General features: G+C 45.5%; 2 protein-coding genes across 3 annotated transcripts in view; both read left to right on the top strand.

Annotated features, from left to right (window-relative positions):
* itgb1a (integrin, beta 1a) overlaps positions 1 to 5,257 on the top strand; it is a 32,652-nt gene extending 27,395 nt beyond the window's left edge. Inside the window, exons 11-17 of one of the 2 annotated variants that reach the window (XM_075452893.1) lie at positions 41 to 243; positions 360 to 598; positions 690 to 912; positions 1,479 to 1,714; positions 1,869 to 2,035; positions 3,381 to 3,458; positions 3,995 to 5,257. In XM_075452893.1, coding sequence (XP_075309008.1) covers positions 41 to 243; positions 360 to 598; positions 690 to 912; positions 1,479 to 1,714; positions 1,869 to 2,035; positions 3,381 to 3,458 — 1,146 coding nt within the window. In that variant the 3' untranslated portion in view covers positions 3,995 to 5,257. The remainder of the gene's footprint in view (positions 1 to 40; positions 244 to 359; positions 599 to 689; positions 913 to 1,478; positions 1,715 to 1,868; positions 2,036 to 3,380; positions 3,459 to 3,994) is intronic. The other variant, XM_075452894.1, reaches the window with a different exon arrangement.
* Positions 5,258 to 17,298: 12,041 nt separating this feature from the next.
* On the top strand, positions 17,299 to 24,721 carry LOC142370038 (ras-related protein Rab-18). Its single transcript, XM_075452459.1, has 7 exons — positions 17,299 to 17,501; positions 19,291 to 19,346; positions 21,018 to 21,079; positions 21,371 to 21,443; positions 22,015 to 22,133; positions 22,540 to 22,606; positions 22,898 to 24,721. The coding sequence occupies exons 1-7, from the start codon at positions 17,434 to 17,436 to the stop codon at positions 23,065 to 23,067; spliced, it is 615 nt and encodes a 204-aa protein (XP_075308574.1). The 5' UTR covers positions 17,299 to 17,433; the 3' UTR covers positions 23,068 to 24,721.
* Positions 24,722 to 24,738: the final 17 nt, after the last annotated feature.

Here is a 24,738-nt window from a genome sequence, read left to right on the forward strand (position 1 = left end):
TGTCTGAGTCAGTCTTTCTGCTTTATTCCTCCATTCCCAGGTCACATTTAGCATCAGTATCACATCTAAGGGCTGTCCAAACAAAAACAAGTCTGAGACCATTAAGATAAAGCCTTTGGGATTCACTGAGGAGGTGGAGATCACCCTCAACTTTATCTGTGAGTGTGAATGCCACAAGGACGGCATCGAGAACAGTCCAGACTGCCACTTTGGAAATGGGACCTTTGAGTGTGGCGCCTGCAAGTAAGCCCATTTCCGCAATCTCCTTAAGTTTCTTATTCGGTCGTATTTGGGTTTTCTTTCTCTGTTGGGAAAAGCCCCCAGAATCCCAACTTTTCCCTTTCCCAACCTTGTGCCAGGTGCTATGACGGCCGCGTAGGCAAACAGTGCGAATGCAGCAGCAACGACGTGGCCACAGAGGACATGGACCGGACCTGCCGCAAAGACAACGGCACTGACATCTGCAGCAACAACGGAGAATGTGTGTGCGGTACATGCGAGTGCAAGAAGAGAGAGAACCCAGAGGAGAGGTACAGCGGCCAGTATTGCGAATGTGACAACTTTAACTGTGACCGCTCTGGAAACAAGCTGTGTGGCGGTAAGCATGTCACCATAAAAGGCTGCAGGAAAGATCCGTCTTTAGCATGTTCAAAGACTCGGTAAAAGCTGCGAGTCTCTCTGGTTTTCAGGGCACGGGCGCTGTGAGTGCAGAGTGTGCATCTGCGACCCCATGTGGACCGGAAGTGCCTGTGATTGCTCTCTGGACACTTCCACGTGTCTGGCCAGCAACAAGCAGATCTGTAACGGTCGAGGAAAATGCGAGTGTGGCTCCTGCAAGTGCACAGACCCCAAATTCCAGGGTCCCACATGTGAAACCTGCCCTACCTGCCCCGGAGTCTGTACTGAGCACAAGTAAGAAATGAAATCAGAAACACGCCAGTATGTTTAGGAAGCCATATAATGCACAATTTGATTTACTTTGACGTAAATTTGGTGTATTTGAATTCAATGGAGACATGCTGAGTTGTTGCTCCTCCTGGCCATGATGTGAGACTATTGCTGGCAAGATAAAAACAGAAAGTTTTTTTTCTTTTTTTTTGTTGCGAAATTGTATTTGAAAGGATAGCATGATAACAAACATAACATTTTTCTTTATTGCAATTCTTACCATTTTGATTTTTATAGATTTTAGATGCCTTTCATATCCATGAGATTTCTGCCTCCGAATGTGATCTCAATGAAAGGAGCATTCTTGCCTCCTTTGTACATTGTGCATAAATACCCATAAATCCCCTTAAAAGTCCAACAACTTGCATAAGAATCATTGTTGCAATTGTTTTCAGCATTTTTAAATCGATGCATAAAAGTAAACAAGTTTAATTAGTTTAATTCATCACACAAATGTACCCTTCATTATTACACCCAACAATACGCTCAAATCTGATTTCATTTGACCAACAATAACACTTTGTCTTCAGAGAGTGTGTCGAGTGCCGTGCGTTTGGCACCGGTGAAAAGGCAGCCACGTGCAAGGAAGATTGCGACTACTTCACAATGATTAAAGTGAAGGACAGGGACAAGCTGCCCCAGCCCAATGCTGCCGCCTACCCTGTGATGCACTGCAAGGAGAGGGATGCCAACGACTGCTGGTTCTACTACACCTACGCCATTAACAACAACACAGAAAAGGAGGTCCACGTGGTGGAAAAGCCGGGTGAGCAAAGCGCCCGGCTAGCATGAACCGGGATGAGAAGCGACCTGTTACAGACAACACTAATTACAAGGATTGCGGTGGTCGGGCTACAAAAATAGGTCTTTTGTTTATTCCCATCGTCCTAAAACGCCCGCTGCACCCTGCTCTGTTTCAGACTGCCCCTCCGGTCCTGACATCATCCCCATCGTGCTGGGCGTGGTCGCTGGCATTGTCCTGATTGGCATGGCCCTGCTGCTCATCTGGAAGCTGTTGATGATCATTCATGACAGAAGGGAGTTTGCCAAGTTCGAGAAGGAGAAGATGAATGCAAAATGGGATACGGTGAGTGCCTGAAAGGGTGACCGTCCGTGGCAGATGAACAGGACATCGAGGGATTTCTGGCCGTAGTTTGGTCGAGTAATTTGAATTTGGAAAACAGGTGTAGTTGTTGAGCTGGGAAGGAATTAGATTGGGAAGGTAAATCGTTTTTATCTTAGCAGCAGAGGGGATTTTAGACGTGTTGACGTCATTATCAGGAGTTTTGCCCCATTCTCTGCGGTCTCACAGCTGTGGAGACGGATTGAATGCTGCTCAAAATGAGAAGGAAAAAATGTTGGAGACTGTGGACTTTTTTGGGAATGCTATGCACTCTGAGCATAGAAATACTTTTTCCTGGGAGTGGCCACAGCTCTTCCCCTCCCTGCTTTCTGCCATGTGTCACATCATCAGCCAACATCAATCCAGCACAGAGCTGGTTTCTAGATATTCATGTGCAATAGTATTCCTCCATCTAGTGGTAAGAATTTGTCAAAGCCCCAGTGAAAGTGGCTTTGATGCTGCACATGTCCATAATCATCAGTCTTATTTCTATGTGCCTGTGCTTTCAGAGCCCTCTATTTTTAAGAAATGAGAGACTGTCTAACAGTTTCCTGACGAGATAAAAGCGAGGGATGAAAAGGATGTCCAACACATGGCATGATACTCCCTCTCTTATATTTAAAACTAGCCTCCTAATCTGTTGCCTGAACAGATTACTTTGTTTTTGTACAAGATTTAGTAGAAAATGGTTATAATAAAAACGCTCAAAGATGTCCTCCGTGAGTTAAATGACAGTAGGCAGAAGAGTAGTCTCCAAAGCAAGAGCCTCTCTTGGGAATGAGAGCATTTCTTATTAAAAAACCCGTCTAATTGGGGTATGTCTTCATCACATTTTCCTCCGAAGTATTTTTACGCCTCAGCACAGCTATGCCGAGGCTGAACGGGGGTTACAGCAAAGTGAAGTTAACTGAATGGAATTAGAACATATTTGAAAGCAGAACACTTCTGCCTTACAGAAGCCTAAACTCGTCACAGCTTTGCTCTCCTGATTTTGTAAATTCGATTTTTTTCCTTCTGTAACTGAGTTTAGTTTCCACGATCTCGTTGGTCAGTAAGGAGGTTGTCCCCTGAGTGGTTCCCAGGGGCTCATATTCTTGTCATTCTGTTAGGGCTTTTAGTCAAATTAGAGAGGACACATGATTCTCATTTCAAACCTTATCTGATCTGTTTGTCATTTTCTTCCTTTCATCACGCTCCATGGACTTTATGCTTTTAGTTTATACTGCGTATTTCCTCTTTTTTTTTTTTTTTTATGCTCTGATGTTCTTCATTTCTGTGCTGAATTGCTGTCTTCATTCTCTGCCTGTAGCAAGAAAACCCCATTTACAAGAGTCCAATCAATCAGTTCCAGAATCCAAACTATGGACGTAAAGCTGCTGTCCTTTAAGTTTGTATTTCTCTTCCTCTCACCTTCCTGCATGGGCTGCCTAAGTGTGTCCCGGTTTCACTCCGCTGCTACTTTGTTTCTTTACTTCAAATGTGCTTTTGAATACTATGTTTGAAAAATTTATTTTTACCAGCCGGTAAACTGACTATAGAGTAGAAAGAGTGATACTCCCAACGTATGTTTAAAGAAGACTGCATGGGTGTGCTGTGACAAACAATACAGCAGAATACTCATAAACCTGCTATAAGAAAGAAGACTGAAGCAGAATCTTAACCGTAAGGATTTTATTTAGGTAACTGCGAGGCTTAACTTGCACATTGTCACAGAAGCATGGCTGTTTGGGAAGTGTGATCGGAAAAACTGACGACCGGTTGTGGTATTTGATAATGGCCATTTAAAAGTGTGGAGTTTCATTTGTTTCTCGTTGAACGTGTCAAAACAAAAACTAACTTTTCCGTAGAGTTTAAACGCCATTTGGAATTTTGATTGGAACTTTCTAACTTTGACTCTTTTATTCCTTTTTTTTCTCCTTTCAGGGTGAAAATCCAATCTACAAAAGCGCCGTCACAACTGTGGTCAATCCCAAATATGAGGGCAAATGATGGCCTCCTTGATTTAAGAGAAGTTTGCTACCAAGCATCCGCAGCATTTACTGTTGGCGTGGAGCTCGACGGGAGCGCACGGTGGAACATTTGTGCATTTGTCTTGTCGCTTCATCATTATAATGTATCATTTGGCCACCGTATCTGTTATTTTTACTAACACACGATTTATATGCATTTTGTTGTATTTTAGATGTACAGTATACAGTTTGTGTATATACTTTTAAGTTGCATTTTTGCAGAAGTTGATACAGTTGTGTTGTTGTTTTTTTCCTGCCAATGGACTGGTATAGGCAGAGGATTTAGCTTTTTTTTAATGATTTTTAATCGACACAGTGTGGATGCTTTGATTATTTGCAACGTGAGCAAAACTTTTTCAGCTTCTGCCTTACTCTGAATCTCTGTTTTGTCCCACCTCGCGCTGACCTCTGGTAAGATTCGTGTGTTTGATATGTCACTTGTCAGCTGTAGCTGCTCGTCATATCTGTATGTGTGTGTGTATATGGAGAAAACAACCGCAATAGGAACTTTTGAACAATATTGAGCATTCAGCTGAAATTCGACAGCGATGGTAAATCACAGCTAATTATGCAGTGGGCGTTACTGTACTTCTGAATTTACAAAAAGCCAGTGTTTTAAGATTTTCTCTCACTTTTAATGAGTACTGTTGTCCGTTTCGTAGGAGTTAAAACACAACATGAAGGAAAATATCAATTATCATTGACTGTAATGTTGCTGTACTATAATAAAAGGGATTGTATACCACTGGTTAAAATGAAGAAAAATTGTAAGCGACGATGAACAATCAAAGGATTTTTGTAGTTATAAATGTTGCAGTTAGGTAATGGATGCCTGATGACTTTCTGAAGTCACTTTATTCTCAGGTCCCTTCCTGTGTTGCTGTCAAGTACACCAAAAGTATATTTTCTGTCAGCTTGTTCAGTCACCTTGTAAACTCGTATATGTGTGAGTCAGTTTGAATGGGGGGTTATTTTAGACTGTAAGGCTAAATCACTGCATAAGTATTTGTTGAGATGTGACCTGAATCACCTCTGAAATGTGCTCACACAAACGCCTCTGAAATATCACATGCAAGCTTTTTCACTGTGTTGTTTTCAAAGTGCCTTTTTATTTCATTATCATGCTCTCTTCCAATGCTGTTCATGAGATATTTATTAAATAGAGAACAAAAAACGGTGTTTCTGTCTGCTTGGCCCAACGTGTGACTTTCCAAAAGATCATTTTCATGTTTTGACTTCAAAACTCTTGTAATCGCAAGAGGAAGCTTTCCGAGAAACCGAATTCAATTCAGTTTTATTTTTGATAGCGCCAAATTACAACAAATGTCATCTCAAGGCACTTCAATAATATAGTCCATCCATCCATTTTCTATACCGCTGAATCCGTCGGTTGGGTCGCGGGGGGGCTGGAGCCTATCCCAGCGGTCATCGGGCGAGAGGCGGGGTACACCCTGGTAAGGCCGCCAGTCCATCGCAGGGCCACACAGAGACAAACGAGACAAACAAACCATACACGCTCAGACTCTAATATAGTCCAATTCAACAAATTGGAGTTCGATTAATTGTAATCATAATCCAAGGAAATCCAATTAATCCAATTCATTCATATAGAGCCAATTCAAAAACAATTTCCTCGTTAAGGAAACCAACTGATTGCACCGAAACTTGTCTTCAGTCCAATCTCCCGTCCTGAGCATGCCTGAGGCGACTGTGGAAAGGAACGACTCCCTTTTAACAGGAAGAAACCTCTGGCAGAACCAGACTCAGGAAGGGGCCTTCTGCCTCGATCAGCTGGGGTTTGAGAGGACAGAAAAGAGGGGGGAAAAAACCACTGTAACACCATTCAAAGGATATCTGTTGAAACAGGGAAACAATGTTAATGACCACATAATATCATTTGAGAAATTAAACAGGGGAAAAAGAGTAAAGTGAGGAAAGGTGACAGATGAGCTCTTATCTTATAATGATATCTCTAAGACATGATGGAGCTCGATCATTAAGAGCTTTATGTGTGAGGAGAAGAATCTTAAATTCTATTCTGAATTTAACAGGGAGCCAATGAAGTGAAGCTAAAACTGGAGAAATATGATCTCTCCTGTTAGTTCTCATCATAACTCTGGCTGCAGCATTTTGGATCAACTGAAGGCTTTTCAGAGAATATGTGGGACAGCCCAATAATAAAGAATTGAGCTGAAAGGCCATCGCTGTAGTTCTCTAAGAACTGACTTAACTGTTGTGCACGACATGCAAAATCAAATTCAAAATCAAAATTTGTCTAACGAGAAGATTTTGGAGCACCTTCTCACTGATGTGTTCTCTCAATATGTGTATGGGACCACTGTCACCTGGTGCTATTTTGATATGAATTTATGGTCTGAATAATAGTGCAAACATACATTGTTGTTTTCTACAGTCGGACTCAAGTGTAGCGTTTACATTTAAACATAAAAAAGGGAAATCGTAACATCATTTTGTTACCTTCTATATACAATTGCTCATCCAAACAGAATTCAGATCAGTTTAGCCTTGTAACAATATCATATGAGTCTATACTTTTTATTTATGATGTATCTAGATTGTCAGGGCTAATGGCAAAATAGAGTATTTGAAATGGACTTTGATACCAAGCAATGCGGACAGTGTAATTCTGACTCCAAAAGTGTGCATGCTTTGAGAAATATACGTGGAGGATTTCAAAGTTCTCAGTGATTAAAAAGTACAAGGTAATATATGAAATTTTAAAAGTACGTCATTGAATTATCATTTGGAAAATATGTACTCGGCTTGAATTTGATGCTGGCAGCAAAAGTTGAAGAAGCTGAAAATGGGTCAAAAAAGGACTGGAAGACACAGTCAGTTCTTTAAAAGTTCTTCTAAACCTAACTGGCTCTAACTCAGTTACTTGATTTCTCATAAAAAAGACCATTAAAAGTAAGAATTTAGAAATTTAATCTATGAAATATTATTAAATGATTCTGAGAATTTGGAGAGACTGATGTCATACCATTATAGACCAGTCCAAAAAACAATATTTGACGGGTTGGGTTGAACTTAATTTGATTTAAAAAGTCTTGAGATTCTGTTTGAAAATAACCAAAAAACACTTCATGAAAATAAATGCCAGTATAAACAGCTTGACACTATCCACAAATGGATGTTGAAATTCGACAATCCCAAAAAGAAAAAACAGAGAAAGTGGACATTTTCCGTTCAATTAATTTTTATATAGTGCCAAATCAGTCCAGTTTACAGCCAGTCCAGTTTATTGTAATCCAATCAAATCAAATTACTCAAAATCCAAATTAGTCCAATTCATACTATGCCATTTTGTTCAAAGTTACCAAGCTAAGTAAAACAATAATGTTTTACTCATCTTAAATCTTCCAACCTGAGCATGCAGAATGTGACAGTAGTGAGGAAAACGAAAGTTACGTATGTAACTACGGTTCTATGAATCCTGGATGACCGCCAGAGGCGGTGCTTTCAAGCACTGGATGATACATCTTGCGCATGCGCAGGTCGAGTGTTAATACCAACAACGTCACTCGTGACCCCCTGCTGACCCCGGAGAGCCTATATACTTCCGGCAACATCAGCAGGTCAGTCCTTACAGAATCTTCTCGCGAGTATACGAGGATTCTGAGTGACAGAATGCTCTGGCGGTCATCCAGGATTCATAGAACCGTAGTTACATACGTAACTTTCGTTCTATTTCATCCTTACTGACCGCCAGAGGCGGTGCTTTCAAGCACTGGATGACTAATACCAGAAAAGTCACGAGGAATCCGGCACTTACTCACTTTATTGAGAGGAAGCAGCAGAGACGGGCAGCAGGACCACAGCCAACGGGTTGGGAGTGGCAACATTCACCCGATAGAACCTGGAGAAGGTACTCGGTGACGCCCATGACGCTGCCTCACAGATGTCTTCCAGGGGAACGCCCCGTAGGGCTGCCCATGAGGTCGAGACAGCTCTGGTGGAGTGGCAGCTCACCCCAGCTGGCTGGGGGCGCCCACTTCCCTCATATGCCTGGGTGATGGCGTCCACCACCCAGTGAGACAGTCGCTGTTTAGAGAGCGCACAGCCTCTCCGAGGGCCACCGTAGCAGAGGAAGAGCTGGTCCGACTGCCTGATACCGGCAGTCGCGGCCACGTAGGCTCTCAGAGCCCGCACAGGGCACAGTAGGCGTAACCTGTCCTCCCCCTCCGGGGGAACAAACTGTGCCAGGTGGATAGGTCTGTTAGATGAAGACAGCACCTTCGGGAGAAAAGCGGGGTTCGGCCATAGGGAAACCCCTGAGCCATCCGAGTTCCACCTCATGCAGGAGTCGCTCACCGACAGAGCATGCAGCTCCCCGACGCGCTTCGCTGACGCGATAGCGAGTAGAAAGGCGGTCTTAGCGGAGACCCACCTCAGCCCTGCCTGAGCAAGGGGTTCAAAGGGAGGCGCGCACAGGGCGCCGAGCACCAGGTGCAGATCCCATGGCGGGGTGCGCCGCACTCGTGGGGGGCGCAGCCGCCGCGCACCTTTCAAGAAAAGGGACACCAACCTGTGGCTTCCCACCGTGCCGTTATCCGCTCGAGCATGCCGAGAGGAAATGGCCGCCACATACACCCTCAGGGTAGCGGGGGACCGGCCGTCATCCAGGAGTGACTGGAGGAACTCCAGAATCCTAGGGACAGGACAGTGCACAGGGTCCTCACCCCTGTCCAAGCACCATGTAGTGAACAGCCGCCACCTCTGTTCATAAAGCGCCCGGGTAGAAGGCGCCCTCGCGTTTAGGATGGTATGGCATACCTCGCCAGAGCACTCAGTCAGCATCGGGTCGGGCCCTGCAGTGGCCAGACCCACAGCTGCAGGCGGGACGGGTCGGGATGCCAGATCCGACCCTGCCACTGAGACAGGAGATCCCTCCTGTCGGGGAGGCGCCATGGGGAACCGCTGCAGAGCCTGTGCCGCAGTGGAAACCACGTCCTCCCTGGCCAAAAGGGGGCTACCAACAGCAGCCTGTGGCCCTGCTGGAGGACCCTCTGTAGCGTAGGGACTATCAGAGGGATCGGCGGGAAAGCATAGAGGAGAACCTCTGGCCAGTCGTGGGCCCGAGCATCCTGTCCCAGGGGACTGCTCTCCTCTGTCAGGGAGAACCAGAGGGGGCAATGGGTCGACTCTTCTGAGGCAAAGAGGTCCACGTTTGCTCTGCCGAAGGTGGCCCAGATATTGAGCACCACCTCCGGATGGAGCTGCCAATCCCCCGGCGGAGGCTTGCCACGGGAGAGCAAGTCAGCCGTCTGGTTGCGTTCCCCGGGCAAATACATTGCCCTCAGGCTGGCTAAGCGTGGTGCTGCCCACAGCAGGAGGTCCCGGGATGCCTGCAGTAGTAGTGCAGACCTGGTGCCACCTTGGTGGTTCATGTGGGAGACGGCCGAAACATTGTCCGACCGCACTAGTTCATGTCGGCCCCTCAAGAAAGGGAGGAAAGCCTGCAACGCTATGTGTACAGCCCGCAGCTCTAGTGCGTTGATGTGCTGTGAGCGGTCCCGCGCCGGCCACAGCCCCTGAGCTGTCCGGTTCTGCCACACGGCGCCCCACCCCGAGAGGGAGGCGTCCATCGTGACTGCCTCGCGACGGGATGCAATGGAGCCCATGGGCACCGCGAGCCTCCTGTGCCGGTGTCTCTTGGCGTCCAGGTGAAAGCTGTGCAACCACCTCTGGAGGGGACGCAGCGACAGCAATCCTAAGGGGACCACAGCAGCCGCAGCTGTCAGTTTCCCCAGGACGCGTAGGAACTCCACGTAGTGGAACCGCCTGCCTTCCCGAAACGGGAAGAGGTGGCGGAGGATGTCGTCCACCCGCCGCGGCGACGGGCAGGCCATCATGGTGACCGCATCGAGGGTCACCCCAAGAAAAACCGTGCTCTGTGATGGGACAAGGCCACTCTTTGTAAAATTCACCCTGAGGCCCAAACGGGCCACATAGGAAAGAAGACACGTCGTGTCGAGGGCCGCCTGAGACTGGGACGGCGCACAGACGAGCCAGTCGTCCAGATACGGCAAGATCTTCATGCCCCGCGACTGTAGGCGCGAGAGGGCTGCCGTCACACACCTGGTGAACACCCGTGGGGAGAGGGAGAGACCAAACGGGAGCACCCTGAACTGGAAATGACGCCCCTGAAAGGCGAATCGCAGAAACTGCCGATGGTGTGGCGCCACAGGAACGTGAAAGTAGGCATCCTCCAGGTCTATGGAGGTAAACCACTCCCCTCTGGAGACCGTACGCAGAACCTCTGCAGTGGTCAACATATGGAACCTCAAGACCTTCAGGAACCTGTTGAGGTTCCTGAGGTCGAGGATAGGTCGGAATCCGCCATCTTTCTTTGCTACCAGAAAGTAAGTCGAGTAGAACCCCCCGGGGTGCACCTGGGGGTCTACCGGTTCGATGGCACCCTTGCCCAGGAGGACGAACAGCCCCTGGGCGAGGGCTCGGGCTTTCGCCGGGTCGCGGATGACAGTCATCCTGACTCGGCCATGGATCGGGGGCCGACGTCGGAACTGAAGTTTGTACCCGTGGGTCAAGGTGGAAAGAACCCACGGGTCCCTGGTGGAAGCAGCCCAGTAGCTGAGCTGCTGCTGGGAAAAAACGCCGACGGTCGGCCCCGTGGCCTCAGCGTCGGGCCCCCCGACCTCTAGAGGCTCCAGGGGCACGACGGTCGGTACGTGAGACCTGAGGTCGCCCAGGGGGCAGTCGCTCAGGTGCCCGAAAGGGCTGCGCCTGCCGCTGAGCAGGCTGTGGGCGTGAGTACTGGGGCCGAAGGAGGCCCCTGGCCCGTGAGTGGGTGCCGCGCTGCGGGGCAGCTGGACGACCCCTAGGGTTGCCAGGCGGCGGCGCGCTTCTGTGAAGCTCAGACAGCTGCTGTCGGGTCTTCCCAGCTTGGACCGTGCGCTCGAGGGCTTCCAGAGCCGCGGAACCAAACAGCTCCCCCGGTTCCACCGGAACACTGCGGAGGGTTCTCCTGCAGGCCTCCGAGAGAGGGGACTGCGCCAACCAAACCTGGCGGCGAGCCTGTACGAGAGTAGCCATTACTCGTCCCAACTCCCTGGACATCAGTGCAAAGGCCTGTAGAGAGGCGTCAGTAATACCGTGGACAGAAGTGTCCAGCTCAGTCTCCTGCAGGGATGACGACAGGGCGAGCAGCAGGTGGGACATGGAATTACCCATGCGAGCCATACGTGCTGCCGCCTCATAGGCCTTCGACAGCAATTCATCCGTAACCCGGCACTGGGGGCGAGGACACCTCGCCTCCTGTCTCAGAGCCTCATTGGGTGAGACGATCAGGGCGGCTATAGTGGGCTCAACCGCTGGCATGCGGTCCAGGCCGAACTTGGAGGCGTCCTGCATGGCTGCCAGGGTCCGAGCATCAGCTGTCGGACGGGCAGGGGCCCTAGGGTCCCTCCAGAACTTCTGTAATTCCCTCAGATACTCTTCTGATGGAGGTACAGTTAGTTCAGCGGGGGTTGAGGAGCGCCTGAAAAAGGCACTGGCCGAAGCTGGCTGAGCCTGCGGCACGTCCAGCTGTAGCCTGGCTAGAGCCGTACGGATGGCGGCTCCCACAGAGCCGTCCTCACTACCACCCGCAGAGCCACGGGCTGAAGAAAGGGAGCCCGCTGCAGAAGGACGGGAGGCTTCGTCTCCCAGGAGCACGTCCGAAGCGTAGTCCTGAAACATAGTAGCCGAAGCTGCTATGGAAAACGCATCCTCCTCCGGCCCGAAGGAGGCCGCTGGAGGAACAAGGGCACCTGGCTGGGTTGCTCCAGCCCCAGGCTGGGTTGCTCCAGCCCCAGGCTGGAGAGCCAGGAGGAGGGACTTCATGCTGTCAAGCTCCGCTGTCAGCTGATCCACTCTAGAAGTAAGCCCGGACCCCTTGGCCCTCTTCCCGGAGGTGGGGCCTGCAGTCTCAGCAGGCCGACGCCGTGGTCGGCTAGACCGAGACGGGGCCAGCCGCTGGTCAGGGGTCAACTGAGGAGACAAGGGAGGGCCCAACAGGCGCTCTACCTCGGCCAGCCTTGCAGCCCTGACAGCATGAGGCAAAATGCCACAATTCATGCAGGACTCGTCTGAGAGATCCTGCCTCAGATGTCCGAGGCCGAGGCACGAAGGACACAGATCATGGCCATCCTCAAGCTGTAGAGGAGCCATGCAGGCCGAGCAGGAGTGGTTGTGATCCATGTCGGGACCACCTCTAGCTCTATATATATATATATATATATATATACACACACACACACAGTGTATTTGACGATTTGTACGTATTTATGAATTCTTCTTCATATATTTCTTCTTCTTAGTTATAGATGAATGCTGGGAGAGGGAGCCGAAAACGGTGCCTTCGCCAACAAACAACTATGCCCCTTGGAGAGGGGCAAGTGAAGGTTTTTTTTTTTTTTTTCTCAAAAGAAAATCCTGTACTCATAGATGAATGCTGGGAGAGGGAGCCGAAAACGGTGCCTTCGCCAACAAACAACTATGCCCCTTGGAGAGGGGCAAGTGAAGGTTTTTTTTTTTTTTTTCTCAAAAGAAAATTCTTTACTCATAGATTTTCATACAAAAGAAAATCCTTTACTAATAGATGAATGCTGGGAGAGGGAGCCGTAAACGGTGCCTTCGCCAACAAACAACTATAGGCCCTGTGGAGAGGGGCAAGTTATGATTTTTTTTCTTTTTCAAAAGAAAGTCCTTCACTTATAGATTTTTTTTTTTTTTTTTTTTTTACAAAAGAAAATCCTGTACTCATAGATGAATGCTGGGAGAGGGAGCCGTAAACGGTGCCTTCGCCAACAATCAACTATAGGCCGCCTGTTCTGGGAGCGGGGGGCGCACACGCCGCCGTGCACCAGGAGAGGGGCAATTGCTGTAATTATACACTGTCTATAGTTGGATGACGGGAGCGGGAGCCGCACACGGTGCCTTCACTGACAACCACTATAGGCCACCTGTGCTGGGAGCGGGGGGCGCACACGCCGCCTTACACCAGGAGAGGGGCTATTGCTGTATTTATACACCGTCTATAGGTGGATGCCGGGAGCGGGAGCCGCACACGGTGCCTTCACTGACAACCACTATAGGCCGCCTGTGCTGGGAGCGGGGGGCGCACACGCCGCCTTACACCAGAAGAGGGGCTAGTGCAAGTTCTATTAGCTATAGCTGGATGCCGGGAGCGGGAGCCGCACACGGTGCCCTCACCGACAACCACTATAGGCCACCTGTTCTGGGAGCGGGGGGCGCACACGCCGCCGTGCACCAGGAGAGGGGCAGAACAACAGCAGCAACAAAATCAAAGAACCGGCACAACCGAGTTGGCCGCTTAACATAAGTAGGTTACAGATGCCGGGAGAGGGCTAGCAATGTAGCTTCACCGACAATGCAACTATAAACAGACTGTTACTCACGTGCAGCGCACAGCACCGGGAGAAGGAGCGAGCATGCTACCTAGACCGGCGCTTGTAACAGCTGGTCAGCAAACTTCATCAGCCGAGGGAAAAAAAGGTTACATACCTCTCGGCAGTTCGCCGCGGTCTCTGAAGGGCGAGCAGCTCGCAGCCTCGACGGGACGTCGCGAGACCACCAGCAGCGAACGATGAAGTAGAATTGGTTTTAGAATTCGTCTCATATGCAGACGCAGTACTTACCTTGCGCAGCGAGAAGATGAAAAAGGACTGACCTGCTGATGTTGCCGGAAGTATATAGGCTCTCCGGGGTCAGCAGGGGGTCACGAGTGACGTTGTTGGTATTAACACTCGACCTGCGCATGCGCAAGATGTATCATCCAGTGCTTGAAAGCACCGCCTCTGGCGGTCAGTAAGGATGAAATAGAACTCCCTTTTAACAGAGAGAAGCCTCCAGCAGATCCAGGCTCAGGTCGGAAGGCTCTCTGCCTAAATTGGTTTTGGGTTAAAAGGACAGGAAAGAGGATCAATATGCACCATAACACGAGGCCTGGGGAACCTGCTGAGAGAAAGAAACACAATGACAAAAATAATGTCACATGTACATGGAGAGTAAAGAGAGCAGAGTGTGGAAAGGTGCTCGGTGAATCATGTGACGTCTTTTAGCAGTCTAGGTCTATAACCTATAAAAGGAAAGTTTTAAGCCTAATCTTAAAAGAGAAGGTGTTGAACCCATACCGGCATCTGGTTTCAAAAGAGATGGCCCTGAAAACTAAAGACTAAATGCCTCCCATTTATTTAGAAACTTTAGGAAACACAAGAGAGCAGTGCTGTTGGGAAAATGCTGAACTATGAGGTCTTTCAGATGAGATTGAGTTTGGCAATTAAGAGCGTTAAGAGAGTTTTGTCTGAATTTAGAAGCAGAAGATTCTGAGTAATCCAGGTCTTTATGTCTTTGAGGAATGCTTGTAGTTTAACCAACTAATTGGTTTAGTGTGGTTTCATAGATAAGTATAGCTAAGTATCATCACCATAGGAATGTAAAGTTATGCCATGCTGTCTAATAATATTACTAGGGCTGGGCAACGATTCAAATTTTTAATCTAATTAATCACATGGCAGTGTTTACAGATGACTTTGGTTCTGTCGACTCCGCCGTCTGGAAGAACTTTAACATCAAAATGGCCGAGTAAAAGTTTCTACCCTTCTCCATTTTTGGTGGATCCGCCAATTACTTTCTTTTCCGGTTCCGCAGACAGCAGACAGCAGACAGCAACAGACTTTTACAATAATAAAACATATCGTAAAACAGGGTTGGTCCGTGGCGTAGTGGGTTGAGCAGACGCCCCATGTACAAGAGGCTATAGTCCTCGCTGCAGCTGACCCCGGTTTGAGTTCCACATCGGACAACCCTGTGCTGCGTGTCATTCCCCCTCTCTCTTCCCCCTGCTTCCTGTCTCTCTGAACTTTCCCATCCATTAAAGGCACAAAAGCCCCAAAAAATAATAATTAAAAAAAAACTGCATTAATACACGATAAAATATTTATCGGCATTAAATAATTAACGAGTTAATGCGATAATAACGAGTTAACTCGCTCAGCCCTAAATATTACATAATGTATAAAGTGACAAGAATCAGTCCAGACACAGAACCCTGTGGAACCCCATGTCTTACTCTGGTAAGGAAGATTATTCGTTTACATGGACAAACTGGAAATCTCTTTAATAGAATGCAGTGATCGATTGTATCAAATGCAGCCAAATTGCCATGCGGGGCTCTCAGGATCATGGGGATACTCACTCTGAATTTACACTGTGATATAAACAATTGAATTGGTGAAGAAGCTCATGAAGTCATCACTACAGAGGGTTAAATGAACACACGGCTCAACAGAGCTCAGACTCTAAGTCAGACTGGCTACAGTGCTGAAAAGAAACCTGGGATTATTCTTTTAAAGTATTTTTTGGGGCTTTTTATGCCTTTAATGTTAGGCCAGTTGAAGAGAGACAGGAAGCAGGGGGCAGAGACATGCAGCACAGGGCCGCTCGGTGCAGGACTCGAACCGGGGCCAGCTGCAGCGAGGACTGTGGCCTCTGTACATGGGGCGGCTGCTTGACCCACTACGCCACCAACCGCCCTGGGATTAATCTTATTCTCTTCCATCAATGATGAATAGTAAGCAGTTCTAGCTTTGCAAATGGCTTTTTTATGTGTATTAAACTATCTTTTCAGACTAATTGAGATTCCAATAAGTTAGTGGAACACTATTCCAACTTTCTTGTAGTCTGCTTTAAGGCACACAGCTGTGAATTATACTAAGGTGCCAGCCACTTCTCACCAATTGAGGTCTTTTTCAGAGGGGCAGCATTGTCCAATTTTTTCCACATTAAAACTGTAGTGCTGTCAAGAAGACAACCAAATTCTGCTGTGAAAGACACCCACTATAAATACATTTCTTTTCAGATACTGTGTAGTGAAGTAATTCAAACTCAAAAGTTATCAAAACATGTTCAGATAAGACTGGGTTATGATGAAATAGAGTAAGTCAGTACAAGATCATGGGCATGATTAAGAGAGTGAGTAGGTTTGTGTACTCTGAGAAAATCCAATTGAATCTGATAAAGAATTAAGTTCATATTTAGGCTGTCATTTTCAACATCTACATGAAATGTTAAAGTCAGTTAATATCCGTAGTTTTAGACTATATGTACTCAGCTCTAACTGAGATAAAAAAAAAAACATCTCAGAATTCAGACAGAAACTCAGAATAAAGGGCATGTGGATGATACACAACAAGAAATAGAAGAGTTTTTTTTATGATTACCACTTTTGATGAGAAAAACTGAGTCAGAGATTCAACATAGTTAGTAAATAAGAAAAATATTCTGGGGTCTAGGACTGATTAGTTACTGATTTGAAGATGACTGCCACTTCTCCTCCTCTGCCTGTAGTTCAAAGAATGGAGAATTTGAAACAGATAGAGGGAGTTGATTTATTAACACTAACATGATCCTCCTGCTGCAGCCAGGTTTCTGCAAAATAAATCCATATGAAAATCATCGATCAAGCAATTTACTAACATTACATGTACTTACACAGGAGATTTAATATTCAGCAAACCACATTTAATAAGTCTTGTGTTTTTGTTCAGTAAAATTAAAGCGAAAGCGGGCATAGTTCTTTTGTCTTCTTTGACTCTGTATTGGAACTGTAATGACAACCTATGTAGGGTACAAGGTTCATTCTATTTGTATTTCTATGTCATTCGGCTGCTCAGCCTTTTGTTGACTTTTTGGTAAACTTTATTGTGCCTTATATTCCATTTGGCAAATTTTCTGAATCTTGAAAAAAAAATGCATTAAATTTAATTCATGATTTTGCATTATGATGCTCAGGGCTATACAGACACAGGATGGTTTGTCATTCTGTTTATTTTGTTAAGAAACGATACATGAGCATTGCCTTCCCCCATTATAGATAAAGGACTGCCTTCCATTGCTTAGATTAAAAAAAAAAAAAAAAAAAAAAAGGAAAATACCTTTATAGATTTTATAATACATGTTGAATATATTGTAAACCTTATATACAGTGATAACAGAACTCTTTTGAATTGTGGGTACGCAAAAAATAACAGTCCAACTAATGGAGTTATATGGATATACACATTGATTATATATGTTACATTAGTGTGCGCTTATATCACGTAATCTGTACATCTGTACAACATGTCTCATATTCCAACCGGAAGCACAAGCAAGTCATGCAGGATATAGTTGGAGTGAGACGTCTTTCTTACAAGCTGTCAAACTAATACAGGCTGTAAACAAGAAGAGCGCAAGTTAGACAACGTCGCCCCTTACGGTTAGTTGGAGCCTTTTACCGAGAGTAGCACAGCTCACTTTAACGAAAAAATGGAAGACGACATAATAACGACGCTGAAAATATTGATAATTGGTGAAAGTGGAGTTGGAAAGTCCAGGTAAGCTGAAGCTTTCTCTGAGAAATGAATGTCGAGGCTAATTGCTAACATTAGCTTGCTAACATTAGCTTTGTAGCAACCCAGATAGTCTGAGGATGAGGGGGGGGGGGAAGCCTATATTCAGAAAAACGAATAAAGCTTGTCATTGTCAACAAATTGCCAGACTGTTAAAGACACGATAAGCCAGTGAAAATAAGATTGTAGTTGCTGGTTGTCCAGCTAACAGTAGCAGGCTATGTGTGACATCATCTTTGTTCACGTATGATGCAGATGGCTGAAGATGTTGCAATCGAGATCAGTTTTCTGCCGGGTCTCTACTGCATGACAGATGGCAATGTTTAAAGTAGCAATGAATGATAATGGTGTTAAATGTACAGTTGTTTTTACCATTATGATCATCAGAAGTTCTTCTAAAATTTTTGGATATCCGAAGCAGGATATTATCATTATTTTCTTTTGCCTTTTTTTCCCTTTGTCCTCCACGAACATCACTTTGTAAGCTTATGGCTTGTGCCCCTGCCAAAAAGAGGGCCTGGATAGGTTTGCTGGTCTTCATATCTGTGGTCCACACTGAAAAAAATCCTGATAACCAGCCTTAGCTGTCAACCATCACATGGCAAACTATGACTTCACCGTGTCTTCCAAAGCCATTTTCACGGTACATGGATAATGAGCCGCCCTGAGCCATTTTTCACAAGTTAAACGTCTTGCCAGAAATATTCTCTTTCATTGAAGACTGATGACCAGACCTCATTTTCTTGAGATGAATCAAGTTTAAAATAACTAAAGTGTGATTGAATGTGGAAGGGATAGTATGGTATCCCTTTGTTTATTTCAGTACTTATTTATGCTGAGATCCTGTTACTGTGTTTTCAGCTCCATGTTCCTCTGTTTGCTTTTTTGTCATTTCCTTTGTTGATAATGTACTCATTTAGGGCCTGTTTTTTTTTTTGGTTAACTGGAGCCCTTTTTGTCCCCCTCGCTTTTTCCTGCTGTGGTTCTGGCAACTCGTTTACCTCTAAAGTAAAGGTCTGTGTACAGAGCTCAGTTTGAGCCGATTCTGATACTACAGCACAAGTTTGCTTATATTCCCAGACATCAAAAGAAAATGTGGCCAGCTGCACTCTATGCCGCCTTGCCAGTTGATCATTCAGACCAAGTGTGTTGTTTCCAGAAAGCAGTTTTGTGTTGTTATTCAATTTGTTTTGCGACACAATTCTGGTATTCTGAAGTTGGCAAAAAGAGTAGAGGGAATTTGGAATAACTTTCAGACATCTAATTTGTTTCCCTGCAGTTTTTGGAGGGCCTCGGGTCAGAGAACACAGAGAACACATACATTTAGAATTGTTACACGAAATGTACCTAGTCCTTACTTGGCTGTCTCTATGTATCATACAAGTAGCACTCACTGCTGCCTCACAAGGGCTTGTGAGAAAAAAAAATGAAGAGAATTACCCCTGGGCCACTGATGTGATTAAGGACGTTGCACTTGATGAGTCACAGGTAAGAAATGGACCATGTCCCCCTGACTACAGTCTAGTGGTGACATCATCTGAAGCTTGTGCATGTAATGCAAGAGAAGGGCACAGTGGTCAAATGATCAATAGAAAGAGATGGAGATGTAGATTTAGATGAGTCAGGTGCAGCAGGGTAATATTTAAGAGCCTGATACTGATAACACTCTTACTAAGTAAAAGAATACACTCCCTTGTATTTGGTAATGATTAATAATGATCTCTCGAATAATGAATCTTCTTCTTCTTCTTCTTCTTCTTCTTCTTCTCTTCAGCCTCCTCTTAAGATTCACAGATGACACGTTTGACCCAGAGCAATCGGCTACAATAGGTGAGTAAAACGTGTGAGCTTATTAAGAAAACTTGGTGCTGTCAAATACTCTGAAGTAAGTTTTTTTTAAGAACCAGGAACAGCGCCGCTTCATAGAATGAAGGCCCTGCTTAGGCCCTGAGCAGATGTTGGACTTCTGCTTCAGTCACCAGCATCGCCTCGTGTCTTTAATGCACACCCAGTGTTTTATGCCGGTAATTTAAAAACGGAAGGTCAGGTTCTGATAATTGGCCTCTTCGGCTCCGCTAACAAAAGCTATGGCCTCTTAGCTGGTTCGTCCCCACACAGCCCTCACAACCGCAGAGCTTTTTTGATTTATTGTGTGAAAAGTTTGGCCCCTAACTTGTGCATTTTTTTGTCTCACAGCGCTGTCTTTGTTAAAACAATGAAAGCACAGAATTGAGACGGTGAGAACACTTTCTTTTGCCATGGTCAAGCTATGATTGCTACTGTTTTACTTGGCCAGTTGGGGTGTTTGGTCCAACAGATGTCTTTCACTGAGAGAGCCCTACCATTCGACTCGAGTCTCTTGGATTATTTTTTAATCTGGTATCGGCTCATCTCGAGCTGAGAAAAGCGCACCTCCTTTTCCAATCTTAAGTAGAAAGACAAAGCAGCTTCTCGCTAAAGGGGAAATGGGGACAATACGGGGTTAAATATTCATTTGAATCATTAATTATTTCTTCTCTTCGCCTCGATTTTTAGTGTTTACGTGATGCGCTCAGTCTGTTTATGTCATATGATTTGAGGGTGTTTACAGATCCGCCATCAGCCCAGTCTTGACTGTCAGTGGTTGAGGCATCTTGTTGTGTTGTAATATTACAAACAGATGCTTTACTGTATGTTCCGTGGGAAAGGCATGGCTGAATTTGTAATGAATTACAGTAGCAGAGACGGGTCCAGGTTCAGGGAAATGATTAGCGTAAACTCATCTCCACATGTGTCTGGCAGCACAACCTGAGCTGACCTGTTGGACTTGAGAAAGAGCTAGTTGTTGTAATTAACCGTTCGAACAGACTATACGTCTGTGTATGAGGTGCACGTACTGCACTTTATGTCCATTCTTTGTTTCGGCCATGAATTGAAAGATCCCCCCCCACCCTATAATCCCAGAGGTAAAAAACAGGCCCAACACAAGTGCGCATCCGGATGAGAAATCGCCTTGAATTTCTCATCCGGACTCTGCATGCTCTGCACACTGAGGTGGTTTACAGTTATTTTCATGTAAATGTCTGAGCCATTAGAGCCTGGCGGGGATTACGTGCGTGAATCATTGCTCTCTGAGCTTATTCACAGGTGGTGTGTTTTTTTTTTTTTTTTTTTGTTTTTTTTATCAATTTCTCTAACCTGAACCTGAATTGTTTTTAGTTTAAGACACAGGGTGACACTGGCCCTTTGTGGTGGATATGAATGCACAGTCAAAGAATAATTTAGCTAAAAGACATGGGTTGGGCACGATGCCAGTCTGAATAGCCTGGGTTACCAGGAGTTCAGAGACATTGTGTGGTAATGTATGTTTTGACAATTCATCATCAATAATTATAGTCTGTCAGCATGATATAATATTCTTGGCTGTAATTGACCAAACCTGTAAGAGTCATCATACTGGGACTGAAGCAGAATGAGGTAATCATGTCAGTTTGAGTGACTGGCTGGCTTTTCATTGTCCAGGTGTTGACTTCAAAGTAAAGACCATTTCCGTGGATGGCAACAAGGCAAAGTTGGCAATATGGGTAAGCTACAGACTCATTGATCTTTCCAGAACTTAAATAACACAAAAACTCAAACAAACAGAGGCAGCTCCTGTCTGTCCGTCAGTGCAGAAAGGTTCAAAGTCGGACTCATCTCTGACTCCTATCTGGCTGTTCCTTCAAGGCGCCAGAAGATGGCGCTTATGTACTATTTTCTGCCCTTGCGCACCTTGAGGGACACACAAGGTTTTGTCTGTGTTAACCGTGTCCGTCTGTCCTGCAGTGTCTCTCGTCTGTGTGTCCCGTTGATGATTAGCTGTACGTGTTTTGCAGGACACTGCTGGACAAGAGCGCTTTCGAACCCTAACACCCAGTTACTACCGCGGTGCTCAGGGTGTTATCCTGGGTAAGCAAAGCGACTTCGCCGGTCAAACCTTCGTGTGTGTGTGTGTGTGTGTGTGTCCTCATCACTTTAGAGCCTGGCCCATCCTATAGAGAGTCATCTAAAATCCACTGAGTGTAACTATTTATATATTAATGCAGGCCGTGTCCAGCACGTACAGAGAGACACGGAGGAAATTGGTTGAAGTTATAAAACGAATTCAGCTGCAGCTCATAGTTTTTATGGTTTTTGACCACTGTCAGGATAGAGAGTAACAAAAAGCTTCTTGGCGCATCGATAGCTATTTTTTTTTTTTCCCCTGTTAGATAAAATCAAAACCCTTTCAGAATTAATCTCTCTTGATTACACGTGACTGAACTGAACTTTTTGTATGTTGGACCTAAGTAATGCAAGATGACTGTGCTGAGCAAACTATTCCAGTTGTGCAAAAATAATCCTATGGTATCATAGATCCCGAGACGACAGTCAAACAGAGAAACTTTGCCTTTGTCCCGTCCTCTGTGCTCCAATTTCATCAGCCGGCTCTGTAAGTGTTTGCCTTCATGCTGAGCTCCTTTCATCTGGTTTGCCGCAGTGTACGATGTCACGAGACGTGAGACCTTTACCAAGCTGGACAACTGGCTCAATGAGCTGGAGACGTACTGTACGAGAAATGACTTGGTCAAAATGCTTGTGGGAAACAAAATTGATAAGGTGAGTGGCTTTATGATGGCATATAGGAGATAAGTGGTAGTTTTTACCTTGGTATAAGCTCAATGTGTGGATTTTATCTACTTGATGAAAAATGTATTTTCTGTTGTTATATTTCAGTTTTTTTTAAACTTGGAACAAAGATAATACATCCCACAAAACAAGTGAATAAATTGCCAGAAAGACCTATCTTGTTCATAAGCCACCACTTTGACATATTTACTGAATTCATTGAAAGTGGCATTTTCACAATGTTCATTCCAGACTCAGTCAGTGGGGGGGGGGTGCCCATGAAGTAGTGTAATATGAATTAATCGTGTCCTTTTCTCTCTGCACTGTGAAGACCACAGTAGCTGAAAGCTCTGCCCAGCAGACCTGAAATAAGCCAATTCCTCTTCTTTTGTTTTAGGAAAACCACGAGGTGGACCGGGCCGAAGGGCTGAAGTTTGCAAGAAAACATTCCATGCTTTTTATAGGTAAGTCAGGATTCCCTGCTTTGCAGAGACCTTCTGGGCAGGTTATTACACAAGGGGAAACGGCTTTTGAACATTTACAATCAACTATTTTGGTTTTCATAAATCATCTTCATGGCTATCCTTTCTTCTCACCAACTGTATTTATTTTTTTCTCCTAATTTTCTCTGCACTTCTTTTTTTTTTTTTTTTTTTTTTTTTTTTTCATTTCCTAACCTCTTTTTTTTCCTTTTTCCCCTCCATCTGGCCCTGACACTTCCTTCTGCTTTAATCCCCCCCTGTCTGTTCTACCAGAGGCAAGTGCAAAGACGAAGGACGGCGTTCAGTGTGCATTCGAGGAGCTGGTTGAGAAGATCATCCAGACTCCCGGCTTGTGGCAGAGCGAGAACCACGGCCGAGCGGTCCAGCTCACAGACGAAGATGCCGGCGACGGATCCTGCGGCGGCTACTGCTCCCTGGTTTAGACATTGCACCCATGTTCAGACAAGCACATGTGAACGCCATGCCCACATACCCCCCCCCACACACACACACTCTTCAAAGAACAACCCCTTCCCATTGTGTCTTATCCTGAGCTGAGCTCCCACCTCGGGCAGAAAGACCGTGGAGGTCCGGCTGTGTCCCTCTGCAGAGCTGAAAGGGTTGACCGTCCTCACTCTCTGTGCTCACACAGACACTCCTTTTGCACCCTTTATTACAATGCTGCGCTTAAACACAAATACAGCTCCGGCTCCCTGTTAATGGATTTCTCAGTGTTTCTTTCTTCTGCTTCGTGAAGGCTTTAGTCAAAATTTGACCCCATTCACATTTGAGAATCGCTGTGCAGTCAGTTTAATCTAAAAGTATAAACCAAAGTTTTATCAGATGTCTCTCTTTGTGTCTCCAGCATGATTTAGTTTTGTTCTCAGAGCACCTTGCCTTCATAAGCACATCTGTATGGACGTAGGGCCGGCTTCCCCGGTGTTTGTCTTTCCTCTGCTTTGTGCTGCGCTGCATCCTGCCCCCGCCCTCCTCGCACAGACTCTGATTATAATGCTGCTTATGGAGAAGTTTATCAAGCCAAGCCATGCTGTATTCTATCTCACTACACTCAGCCATAGGCTTGCATCATGTGTTTCTGTCGTCCACACAACTGCCTCATTTCTTTCCAAGTGTTTGGATCAACATTTTATTTCTTTTATTGACTTGGATTTCAAGCTTTTGCTTAGGAGTGGGTGAATCAAAGAGATTGGCACCAGCTGGCTTTCCACTGGGTGCCGAAATGAAGGGAGCCTTTTAAAATTGCACGCCTGTTTTTTTTGTTTTTTTGTTTTTTTTTTTTGCAACGAGTTGCTTTAATGGAGTGCGACTTACTGGCACTTGCTCACTCAGACAGATAATATCAGTAATATCACTAGCAATGCTGCAGTCACTTATATGGATCCTTTTGACCGGTCAGAGACAAAGGAAACGTGTTCAATATTAAACGGGACACTGAGTCATCAGGGTGTTTCCAGAGTATTTGGAAAATCAAAGAAAAAGCTTTGTGCTTCTCGTTGCTGATGGATTTCACAGCGCTCCCATTTGTGTGTTAGTATCTGAGAAAAGAGTTTGAAGCATTCTGCACACAGACCTCGGACCGTGTTTGCAGTATTCGAGGGCTGGTCAGCGTTCCAGGAAATGTAGTTCTGAGGGTTTGATCTCATAACAAGGGTTGTGTAAGTGACATGAATTCATGCATGTCTTACCACATGTAATTGTATTTAAATCTCGTTTTAATTGCATGGAAAGTGTGCCATTCTTCAGCTTGTTTTGTTTTGTTTTGTTTTAGCCTGCTGACCCTCAAAGGCTATTTACGATAAAGACTTTTAGATACCTTACTCGGAATAAAACACTACATATGACCGTTTTATTGGTTAAAATAGAACAAAATGGGAGTAGGCTTTTACTTATCAAACCAGTATTGTTGTCTTTTTTGTGACAAGAAACAAGTTGAAACATGTATACCTTGTAAATTGTGTATTTTACGACTCTGTTGGGATAATTCCTGTATGAATTATAAAGCTGAATGTATGCATATTTCACTACAGACAGCTTGATGTATTAAACTAAATAAAATTCTTTTTTTAAGCAACCAGAGCTAAATACGTCGGTGT

This window comes from Odontesthes bonariensis, chromosome 20, assembly GCF_027942865.1.
Source record: "Odontesthes bonariensis isolate fOdoBon6 chromosome 20, fOdoBon6.hap1, whole genome shotgun sequence".
NCBI classification, from domain to species: Eukaryota; Metazoa; Chordata; class Actinopteri; order Atheriniformes; family Atherinopsidae; genus Odontesthes; species Odontesthes bonariensis.